This window comes from Kryptolebias marmoratus, linkage group LG20, assembly GCF_001649575.2.
Source record: "Kryptolebias marmoratus isolate JLee-2015 linkage group LG20, ASM164957v2, whole genome shotgun sequence".
In the NCBI taxonomy this organism is placed as follows: domain Eukaryota; kingdom Metazoa; phylum Chordata; class Actinopteri; order Cyprinodontiformes; family Rivulidae; genus Kryptolebias; species Kryptolebias marmoratus.
This window is the reverse complement of record NC_051449.1, coordinates 13,009,648-13,021,245: the sequence shown is the minus strand read 5'-3', so window position 1 is coordinate 13,021,245 and position 11,598 is coordinate 13,009,648. Positions and strand designations below refer to the sequence as shown.

General features: G+C 41.1%; 3 protein-coding genes across 3 annotated transcripts in view; all 3 read right to left on the bottom strand.

Annotated features, from left to right (window-relative positions):
• Positions 1–1,397: 1,397 nt before the first annotated feature.
• On the bottom strand, positions 1,398–4,640 carry LOC108239436 (probable G-protein coupled receptor 148). Its single transcript, XM_025007211.2, has 2 exons — positions 4,259–4,640; positions 1,398–3,067 (listed from the first exon to the last, which is right to left on the bottom strand). Exon 2 carries the CDS (start codon positions 2,991–2,993, stop codon positions 2,031–2,033), a length of 963 nt encoding a protein of 320 aa, XP_024862979.1. The 5' UTR covers positions 2,994–3,067; positions 4,259–4,640; the 3' UTR covers positions 1,398–2,030.
• A 133-nt stretch (positions 4,641–4,773) lies between these two features.
• mterf4 (mitochondrial transcription termination factor 4) lies at positions 4,774–7,620 on the bottom strand. The gene is made up of 4 exons (XM_017422137.3): positions 7,532–7,620; positions 6,903–7,335; positions 6,645–6,829; positions 4,774–5,849 (listed from the first exon to the last, which is right to left on the bottom strand). The coding sequence occupies exons 1-4, from the start codon at positions 7,556–7,558 to the stop codon at positions 5,418–5,420; spliced, it is 1,077 nt and encodes a 358-aa protein (XP_017277626.1). The 5' UTR covers positions 7,559–7,620; the 3' UTR covers positions 4,774–5,417.
• Positions 7,621–7,751: 131 nt separating this feature from the next.
• pask (PAS domain containing serine/threonine kinase) overlaps positions 7,752–11,598 on the bottom strand; it is an 11,663-nt gene continuing 7,816 nt past the window's right edge. Inside the window, exons 14-21 of the mRNA XM_017422130.3 lie at positions 11,236–11,378; positions 10,933–11,100; positions 10,685–10,810; positions 10,423–10,557; positions 10,144–10,343; positions 9,092–9,225; positions 8,860–9,009; positions 7,752–8,776 (exon numbers count right to left, since the gene is read on the bottom strand). Of these exons, the coding sequence (XP_017277619.1) occupies positions 8,601–8,776; positions 8,860–9,009; positions 9,092–9,225; positions 10,144–10,343; positions 10,423–10,557; positions 10,685–10,810; positions 10,933–11,100; positions 11,236–11,378 (1,232 nt within the window). The 3' untranslated portion in view covers positions 7,752–8,600. The remainder of the gene's footprint in view (positions 8,777–8,859; positions 9,010–9,091; positions 9,226–10,143; positions 10,344–10,422; positions 10,558–10,684; positions 10,811–10,932; positions 11,101–11,235; positions 11,379–11,598) is intronic.

Genomic DNA, 11,598 nt, shown 5'->3' with positions numbered 1-11,598 from the left:
GCTGGTGCATTATGGGTAACTGAGTCTTATTTTCGTTATGACGCTCACGCCGGACGAACAAGGAAACAACACTTCCCAGGGGGCTTTATATCTCCACGTGGCTTCCCTTTGTTTGCAAACAAACGACACTTACTCGAAATGAAATCCCAAGAAGTGAGCGCAATAATAACAACAACAACAAAAAAGTAATAGAATAACAGTTTTGAAGAGGGGGTTGTACGAACTTGTAGATGTCAGCTGGTGTGTCGCAATGTTAAAAAGACGCTGTTGGCAAACTTTATTCAAGAGTTTACATACGAACAACAAACCGTTTGCAGCGAGAGGAAATCTTATTTACGGAGCTGTGAAGGCGACTAAAAAGGCCGATAAAGTAAAAAAAAAAAGTCACGGCCTTATCATTTTACTAGAAAGACAGGTGAAAAGAGGATGAAACGCAGTTACCAGCTATTTGTTGTTTTTTTTTCAGGTGAAGAGGAAGGAGGAGCTTACCGGAACAAAGGATGCCAACTTCCTAATACTGTTGCAAAACAGTGTCATCAGGTATTTAGAGCCACGTGCTGCTTCAGTTGGATAAAGGTATTCTTGAGACATTACAGCCTGATTGTGCATTTTCACTGCTTTTATGTGCTTCAAGACTTGTATTCACCCTTAATTGATCCAAACTCGTATCCACAGTCAACAAATGTTAGGACATTCAAATGACATTAAATAATGTTTGATTAGGATTTACAGAAACACTCAGACACTGGTCTGAGATCAGCAACCAAAATCAAGAAACAGGAATAAATCAGGAGTCAATCAGAATCATTTTGGGCCCCAAGCACCTGCTGGTTGAATTAACCAGAACCAAGCAATTTATTAAGAGAAAACAAAAGATGATGAAGAACTTTACCTTCCCCATCAGTTTACAGAGCTATATTAAGATTGCAAACAACAGTAGGGTATGTGCAGTTCTGTGCAGGTCTCAACTATGTGATGGACGGTGAGCAGATGTATGAAGCATACTGAAAGCAACAAAGGCAGGCTATGTACACAGATGTCAAACACACACCTGTGCTCGTTTTTTTCCACAAAGTAACAGCGGTGCAGCCCAAATGGCAGGCAAATGTCTCCCTCTTCTGTTGAGCTCTTGTAACAGGTAAACAAAGTGCACTCCACGGCCAGAACGCCACTTTTAATCCGCCTTAAACTGCCATGTAAACAATCCGTGTACACATCCAGTTTTACACAAACAAGGCTTTGCAGTCAAATAAAGTGGAGTGCTTGCGGCAATAAAACGGCTGCCCTCTGATTTGCAGGGCTTTGAACAACATCGTAAAATGTATATTTTAGCTGTATATATATATATATTTTGCCTTTAAAAATGGTTAAAGATTAAGACATAAACATGGAAAAGTGAGGGAGTGTGGTATCTTTTTATTTAGACTCAAGGTAGCTGAAAGTAGAAGACAGAATCAAGAAGTATGTCAAACAAACAAAACACACAAGTGTGACACATACAGGGAGTGGGGTTGTTATTTTTCTACTTGCAAGAGTATTTCCTTACAGTCATGGCTTACAAATACATGATGACAAATACATGCGTAATATAGAGCAACCATACGGCTTCTGTGCAATTTTTCATCTAAACATGGAACAAACTTAAATTATTAGACTTATTATTTGACAGTAAGAATTTTACAAAAGTACCTCACATTGTAAAACAAGATAAAACTATTAAAGGCCTCAAAGTGTGGCGTAATGCCTGACTTTGGTGGCAGGAGATAAAAATGACCAAAATGTGTTTTCAACAAAGCAAATCTCATATAATGATCCTTCAGGCATTATGTGTCTATGTGGACATTTATAAACAACGCAGACGCTTGAAACCTGAACAAAAAGGTTGGCTGGTCACCAAAAGCATCAAACTATTGCACTAAAATCACAGACTTTGATGAATAATTAGACGTATTACACTAAATAGCTCCACCACAGTGACAATCCAGTGGAGACAGGTAGTAGTATGAATAGCTGGCAGTTTTTAGAAGACTTCACGAGAAGGTGATCTGTCTGAGTCTCTTGTGGCGATGCAGACGTGCAATCAGAGTGCCAGCGATCTCCCTGTACCTTAGTCCGTACAGGTAGGGAGCAAGCGCCCGCGGCAGCAGCATGAGAACGCAAGCATTGACCGTGCTGATCCACACTCGGACGTCGTGACTTACATCGTCCCGCTGGAACACGAACAGCTCCAGGGTGAAGACAAATCCCGGGGCGAAGTAAAGCAGGAGAAGAACCCCGTGGGCCAGCACGGTGACTCGGGCCCGGGAGAACCGGCTGTGCCAGATCCCCTGCGTCCTTGTGACCATGTACAGTCGAATGTAGCAGTAAAAAATGAGAAAGGCACAGATCAGGGCCGATATAAAGAAGTACAAGTAAATTGCCTCGATGTTTTTGACCTGAAGGAAACCAAGGGAGATGAGAGCCAGACAAACGGGCACTTTTTTGAGAGAGCTTTCCTTGTCCTCCCTCACAAGGATCATCAAGGTGAAAGGGTAAATAGCTGCCAGCACCCACAACCCCACCAGGATGCAGTGGGTGCGGGCAGGGGAGAGAAAGTCATGGTAATAGAGAGGCCAGCGGACAGCAGCGAAGGTGTCGACCACCATCAGAGTGACTGTGAGGATGGCACAGCAGTAAGCGGTGACGAGGACCGCTGTGAGCAGCTCACAAACAATCCAAGGTATCTGAGCGCCCGCGGCGTTGCCAGTCAGTGTGATCAAGTTGAGGATGAGGAAGATTATGTCTGCTATCAGGGTGTTGGCCACCAGCAAGTAGCGGGTCTCCTGCCGCAGGGCTCGGGTCAGAAAAATACACATCAGGAGGACTGGGTTGACCAGAAAGGTGGCTAAGCTGATGACAACAGTAGGGATGCAAAACAGTTCGAGCTGCCACCGCTTCATGGTCTCGACCCACTCCTGTGTGAAGTTTGAAATCATCGCAGGTGACGCCATCATGCTTTTGAGTAAATCGGAGGAATCACAGGTCGATGGCAGGTGTGTTTTATGATGTGGTCTCTCTACTTCCTGTCCTGTGAAAGAAAAACACCATAAATTACTGGGAGCTAAGTGCACCTTCTTCAAAATGTAGGTCTCATGCAGTCCAGCGCACAAATATGAGTCATTTGGTTTTCATGTTGCAGACAGTAATGGAAAAATGTCAGCATGGAGTAAAGGGGGGAAAAAACTGGACAACAGACAGTAACCAGGGCTCCCAAGCTAACGCTGAGTGGACATGAGCCCGAGCTGGTATCATTCACGTCATTACCATGCCAGTGTGGCACTTCTACAAAATGGATACCTTGTTTGTAACTGTTTGAAAACTGAAGATGCTATTTGTTGCAGTGCTGTAGGAGAAATCTGACCCTTCTGCAGTCATGGTATCTTATACAGCCCAAACTCATAAATGCTGGCTTTTGATTATTGTTAATTCTCATTAAACCGGAGAGCTCGGGTTCAACATCTTGCTCTCCCTCTTCGGATAAACCCGCGTTGCTTCTGCACACAGGTTTCAGGTCGTATCGCAGAAAGGAGCGATGGTGTGAAAACAGACAACTGTTTTCTGACGTATTCCTGAGTCGTTTGCGGTGATGTTGATTATGGTTTCTGGTGAAGCGCTGTCTGTGGGTTCAAAGGCGACACACATTCAACACTGGTCCATTGCAGATGTTATCAGCCCCACGTTTACATTTATACACCAAGATTTGTTTCTTTTTTAAACTAGACAAACCTGTCAGGGTGTCTTTTTTAAATACTCATTCCTGACAGTTTGTTCTGCTTGTTACAGAATCTTATAGTATCTTTTGAATTTTTCCAAACTTACCAACTTTATTGAAAAAACCCCAAAACAAACTTACATCTCTGTAGCTTTTATATAGGTCAATTCTTAGTTGACAGAAACCCTTTTGTGCTGCCAGAATTCAAATATGAACTATCAAAAGTCAAGGACTGTACTTTGTCAAGATCCAAAATAAAATATTCAAATGAGTAAATAACTACTACACAAACACGTCCAACATAAAACATCCGTAGCTGCCCGGCGAATGCTTTGTGACATTTATAAAATTGTATGGGGAATGAATTGAATGCTAAATTTAAAGCGGGAAAACAAAGTGAGCGCTACGCTTAACGCTTCGATTTTGACCAAAACAAAATTGATCTGATTAAATTTGATCTTTGTCCTAACGAGCTGATAAATGATCAGTGGCGCAAATTGATCTTACCTGGTCTCTAAGATGTAAAGCACTGCATGTGTTGCAAAAATCGATGGCGGAGGTCCAACTTCTGCTGGTCGCTGTCTTTATCCGATGCCCTCTTTGTTGACTCAACGATAAGACTGAGAAGCAGAGAGCTGCAGCCACTTGGCCATCGCGTAGTAACGGGGTGGAGCTTTTCGTGCTTTTAAGAGCTCGCCGTGCCGCTGCCTTTTAATGGTGTACAGCTTTAGGTTTTGAATCTGATTTGGCGCAAAATTTTCTGGTCTGTCCTGAGAAAAGACTAGGACAGTTGAGACTGGATCTACTTTACGGAAGCAGGTATGAGGAAGGCTTTGCCAGCAGCTGCATTGTTCACACCTCACTCATGATTCATAAAGTTTGCATGCGTTGGTTTAAGGTCTCACTGACGTCATCGCACCTTACATCCCGCTAACGCCACTTAGATAAACACAACAATTACTTCCACATCGGGAGGTTCGTTCAGATCAAAAGAAAAAGATAACAGACACAACGATCGCATGTTTGGTTTAGATAATGTTCTTTAGCACTCATTGATAAATCAGCTTTGACAAACAGCATAAATGAAGCCTTTCTGATTCTGATTTCAGAGATTTTATTCCAACCCTAATTCTGAAAAAGTTAGGACGTTGCAAATCACATTGGAACATAGGGAACATATCAAATGTGTCAGCTAAGAAGCTGCACCGTTTTTAAAATGAATTTGATGGCAGCGACACATTCCGAAAAAGATGGAACAAGGGAAACAAAACGCTGTAAAAGTAAGTGGTAAGAATAGGAAATGGGTCAGTCTGAGGACTGGGTATAAAAGAGCATTTTAGAGATGTCTGTTTTGACGAAGGTCTTGCATATTTCTGCTCTCCTTAGTTTATAGGCGTTTACAGACCGATGGTAGAAGAAGAAGGGAAGCTTCTCAGTGATAAACATGACCCTGTTCCAACTTATTTGAGGTGTTGCTGCCATCAAATTCAAAATTACCTTATTTAAACATCTGATATGTTTAATATGTTCAAATGGGGATAATTTTTTAGGAGATCTGCAAATCATTGCATTCTGCTTTTATTTACATTTTTACACATCCCAACGTTTTCAGAATTGTAGCCTGTAGATGTATTATTTTGTCTAAAAACACAATTTACTTTTTATACTATTTTCTTTTAGCTCCATATTTCTTCTTTCTTTTCTGATATCCACTTTTTCCTTCAGTCTCCTCCTCCTCCTCATCGTCATCATCCTCCTCATAGTCATCATCATCGTTATCTTCATCATTACTGTGAGCTTTAATCCCGCTTTGCTCTAAGTCCTTTTCCTTCCATTCTCTTGCCAGTAATCTCTGAAAAACATCATACTCCTCTAGCGACGCCTGAGCGACACCGGTGACGAACGTGTCCTGGTCCACGTTAAGGATACTGTCCAGCTTGGGGTTGATGATGGTCGTTTGTCCTTTCTTGTCCGGGGTTTGGTAGAAGCCGCGGCGTTCCAGGAAAGCGTGCCGATTGCGCACTTCCTTCAAAGAGAAGCGGAACAACCTGCACCTCACCATCTCCGCCTGTTTGATGCCCATTCGGAAGTAGACGTACTGTGGAGACAAAGTTTAAAATGCGCTCTTAGACACAAGCGACACAGAGAGAGTCGCTTCCATCCAAAGACACGTCCGCCACCAGATGGAGCCCTATTACAGTGTTCCAAACTCCACACACAGTCTTCAGCAGCAACAATGAAACTGTGTTACACAAGACAAGTGACCAAGTATTGTCTTATTTTTTTTTTTTTTTTTAGCACAACGTGGTGGTATCTACTACCAGACACCGTGCTGTACAAATAAAACATTATAATAATAAATTAAAACGGACACAAGTTGTTACTTATATACTTTTACGATTGCATCCTTGGCCACAGTGTTTAATCATGCTTTGAGGAAGTCAGTAAATCTGAATTAACCTACTGTATAAATTCAGACCGAGTGTGTGAACTTTACATATCACCAGGGAAACAACTCGTCACTGGGCAATGTGCCATTTAAAGGTTTAATTCATGCTCAACTGGTTTGCTAACGTTAGGATATTATAAGTTTGAAAATCCTGACAGAGTAAATGTGCATCTCTTGAACAACTAAATATATATATTTAATTGTATTTCTATAAAACAGACCTAGTGTAAACACTGAGGAGAGCAGTTCAGGTGTTAAACATCTACAGGTCTAACACCTTTCTATATCAGGGCTAAGGATAGACACAATGTTATAAAATGTTTATTTCTAAATGGGTAACACTTACGAATGCAAATCAGTACTTGTTAAAATCCTCTCAAGTTGCTCTTTGACAAATCAACAACCAAAACAAGAATAATTCATGCAAACACTTTGCTTGCTAACCTGGAACTTGTACTCCAGCTGATCTTGGCCCTCCAGTACCACAGCTGGACTCTCCCTGAGGATTTCTGTGATCTGCTGGGTGGTAAACAGACACTTCTGTCTGAGAAACTGCACAACATTTTTCACCGTTTTCACAGGCACGGTCAGGATCTTCGGGTAATGGACCACCATCCTCTGAAGGCTCCCTGTGGTGATGACACAAGTTTGACACACGTACTCCTACACCAGGTCTTTATTGTGTTGTGTAAACGACCTCACCTTCAACCAGACCCAGCTTCCGCAGGTGGGCTATGCGCTGCTGAAGCTGCGCTTCTTTCACGGTGTAAAGTTCAGGACACTTGTCCAGAGCGAGCTGCACACTGCTGGGGTTCAGGCCCAGGACGAACAGAGCCGTGAGTGTTGACACGACCTGTTTGGCATCACGCCTTCCCCTGACGTTGGACACAGAGTCGTAGAAATGCCTGGCCTGGGAGTCCGTGAATCCCATATCAAGCAGCGAGCTGACGGACAGCTCGGCCGCGGGTTTATCGGGAGAAATAACTTGGTTGTGTTGAGCGGACGGTGTAGCGGTCTGGTCGGAGGAGGAGGATAAAAAGCTGCAACCGATGCGTGAAAACGGGAGGTGGGATCTCTTACAGTAGACAGGACTGAATGCTGAGGAGGAGGCATTTTTTACAGTCCACCGAAGAATCTGTGGAAGGAAATTCAGTCTTCAGACGGCGGTATGTAAAGAGGACACGATGTAAACTAGCAGTGAAGAGATGAAAACTCCATATTCGTTGTTTTTTTCGTACTTCTGTAAATATATTCTAAACTACGGGACTTTACAATTTAAGTTAGCTTCAAATAGGTCAATATTTGCGATATTTTAAGACATTCGACCTCACCCGATGAATGGCAACACGGGTACCCATGTTTGTCCGTCGCGCATTATCCTCCGTCTAGCAACTATAAAATAAAGGTTCCGCTATGCTTTTCTGAAAGTCGTGTATGCACTTAAGTGTTTAAAATCATCATAAACCTGTATAAAACAAGAAATTCACGATTTCTTTCTTAAGTTGGACATCTTTATGGTGTCGTTAATGTTATTTTCTGGACTTAAGCTGAGCTCCCAAGCAAATAAGTGGAAAAAAGATTTAAAAGGTGATTGAAATTAATTGAACTGTACATATTATCATAAGAGAGAATCAGATGAAAAACTCAACCCAACAGTTCACAGAATATGCTACCATCTGCTCACATAAGCAGTAAAAAAAAAATTGATTAAAAAATAAAAATAAAACCACTCACAGAAAGAAGTCTAGTAATTGATTTACCTCATTCTTTATGTTAAACTGTTTATTACAATTTTCTCCATAATCCTTTGAACATTCAAGAAAAGCAGCTGTTATTTAACAGCATCACAAGTAATGAAGTCATTTTGTGGTAAACCTTGATGGAAAATTATAAAATTAAAACAAATTTACAATGAATTCATGAGGTCTATAAATCACTCTTTTGCTCTACTTGTGAGACAATTTCTTCATTCATATTCAAACAAACCATGCTTGTGGTAAGATATTTATTGATGTAAAAAATAAATTAAAAATATTGTAAATATACTTACATGCTATTAAAATATACAAGATTGAGGTAAAAATCTGAGCAGGAAACAGCTATTCAATAAAAAGGACTTCTTACCATCCATCAGCATTATATTGAGTTAAAAACAATTTTCCTAAATTAAAAAAAAAAATCTGGTGATAAATCAAAATATGTCTCATTTCCTCCACTTGTATCAAAAAAAATCTAACAGGCCACACTTTGACAAGCCACAGAGCAACTTCATTTGTCTGTAAATAACTTGGTCTTGACAACAGATTTAGATATTTTTTGTTTTCTAACTTGCATTATTTTAACTTCCTTACATCGCTGCTGCAAGTCAAATTTCTGATAGCCAATTAGTCTTCAGCCTCTTTAAATTTCATCTTCAGTCCTCTGGAGGCATCTCTGAAGCTCATTTAGCAAGGCCAAGCTCTCGTCCTCATCATCGCCATCCTCTTCATCTTCAGGCAGAGACTCGTCTCCTTGATCAGGGAACAAGTCTGGTCTGATGTACCCATTAGGACTGGATTCCTGATGGTGGGATGAGCCTGTTAGAAGAAGAAAGGTCCCTCAGTATATTCAGACATGGCAGGACATTCTCAGTCTAACTGTGGTGCTGAGGTAAACTTACAGAAGCTCTGGGTTGCAGGAACCACCTCAGACCAGCTGTAATCTGCGAGGAAAATGGGCTGGCTGATCCAGGACTGCAACAGCAGCTGGTCTAAGGTCATCCTCTTTGTGGGGACAGGGTGCAGCAGGCCACGCAACAATGCATGCAACACTGAGAGAGCACGTAGAAAAGTTACAAAACTGGACAGCAGAAGGACAGAACAAAGCAGTAAGGAGCAAACAAAATGACACACCTGGAGACAAGGGGAACGGGGGCTTTAGTTTGGCGTCCAGAATTTCACCCACGTCACAGAAAGGGTTCTCACTGAACAACAGAGTGTAGAGCAAAACTCCAAGAGACCACATTTCCAGCTCTGGACCTTCATAGCTTTAAAAAAATAATAAAAATCATCAAAATACAGATGACAATGAGGAGAAACATGGTAGCATTTCATCCACAGGTAACTGTTTTTCTAACTTTCATTTAGATTAATATTAACGTCATACTGTTAGGTCTATATTATGAATCTTAGTAGGTCATAAATAACTAAAAATTACTAATAGCTAAAGCATGCAGGTCTACTATATGTCCACTTTTTACTCCTCTTGACTCAGAGCTTAGAATATACAGTAACCAGCCAGTATGGGAAAATGAGACAGAAACAGTAATTCATCTCAGTGGCCTTTAGTACATTTTAATACTACTATTAGGCATTAATCATAATTAATAACCATCTTAATGAGATTTTGATCTCAGTTTTTTAAAATGAGATAAAACCTGAAGATGATTCCCTCCTCTGTCCTCTGTGACAACCTCTCCGTGGTGTACACACACTGTTTATTGACCACCTGGGGCCTCTGATCATTACAGACAAATTAGAGCGCCTACTCAATTTTTAATAGTCCTCAGATTATGCAGACCTAGAGCTACACAAGTAAACAGGCTTACTGTTTTTCACCCCGAGTACATCCTGGGCATGAAATGAGTTGCAAAAGTCAAATTGGTTTTTGATATGAAGTGAAAATGTGTGATCAGTATCACTGGCATGGCCTTTATGGCTCTATTCTTCTTCTCTGTTTGTTGCTTTTGTGTTACTGCATTGAACAAAAGTCATTCAAAATAAAGTACCTTATTTCCTCATGGGACATTAATGCCTTTATAAAAGCAGAGTCATAATAAAATAATAAACAGGTCTTTTTTTTTTTATTCAACTTGCATTCTTTTGGGGCTCCGTTTCAACCTAAACTGTCTATAAACCTATACAAGGAAAGAACTATTTATTATTAACAGGCATTAAATACTCACGGATTTCCCTGAAGCACCTCTGGGGAGCAGTACTCCAACGTGCCACAGAAATTATAAAAGACCTTCCCAGGAGCCAATATGGCAGCAGAGCCAAAATCTATCAGCCGAATGTGAAAACACTTGTCGATGATGATGTTCTCATCCTTTATGTCCCTGTGAATGATGTTCTTGCTCCTCAGGTAGAACACAGCTGCCACGATCTGAAAAGAAACCGAGCCTCTGGTTAAACCCAGAGCCTCCTATCCCTATCAGCTGTAATTTCTTCTGACATTCACATACCTGTCTAAAGATATAGCTGGCCAGGGGCTCGTCCAGCCTTGGCTGCATGTCGATAAATTCAAAAAGGTCCAAACCATGTCCGTGTTTCTCCATCACCATCTGGAAGTAACTTCCATTTTCAAACACCTCCAGCACCTGGTGGAATATAGACATTTGTAAACATGTACATTCATTTATGATAAATAGTAAAGGAATTTTACATCCTGCACAAATGATTCTGAAACCTTATGAATTAAGTGTTTGGAAGCAACAAAGCTGTTACCTTGACAATATTATGGTGCTGCACTCGTGTCAGTATGGCAATCTCCTGGCTCACTCTGCCCAGCATGGGGTCATCTACCCAGCAGTCACTCACTATCCTGGCCTTGCTGATGAACTTCACTATAACCTGCAGAGTTTTGAGTTGATCAAGATGCCAGATAATCACAATCTTATTCTCTTTAAAAAAAAAAACTATCTAAAAAGAAATATGTGGCATAGTTTGGCAAAAATAAAGTAAAAGTGTCTTACTTCTTGTCCGTCACAGCGTCTTGTTGCCTTCCAGACAAAACCAAAAGCTCCTTTGCCCACAGCTCTGAGTGGCTGGTAGTCTTGCTCAAACTGCCCGTCACAGGCTCGAGAATGCTCGAGGTCCATAGTTGAGCGCAACGCTTCTCCTTGACTGCCCTCACCAGTCCTCTGAAAAAATAAATAAAATAAAATAAATCAGTTAAAACTACAATAAGGAAATGTATCACATACAGAATAATGATTAAATAAAAAGTTACAATGAACCACACTAACTTAAAACTTAAGATCCCAACTGCCACTGACCTTTTCTGGACTGGCTCCTGATTGGTTATGAAGTGATGGATCTGTCTGCAACAACGCCCCCTGCTGGCCAGACCTTTTAATCCACAAGCAGAACATAAAGCTGCCATCGGGGAGGTTAGTCCTGCACACGTCACACTGAACATCTAGAGAGGGAAAAAACAAACAATTCTTGTTATTACATTTGTAATTTATTTATTTATATATATATATACACACACCAACTCCTTGTAGACCACACAGTCGCCCGAGACTGCAAAACCCGACACACCAACCTGTGCACAGCATGGATTGATTACAAGAAAGCCTACGACTCAATGCCACACACTTGGATCATTGAATGCTTAGAGATGTACAACATCAACA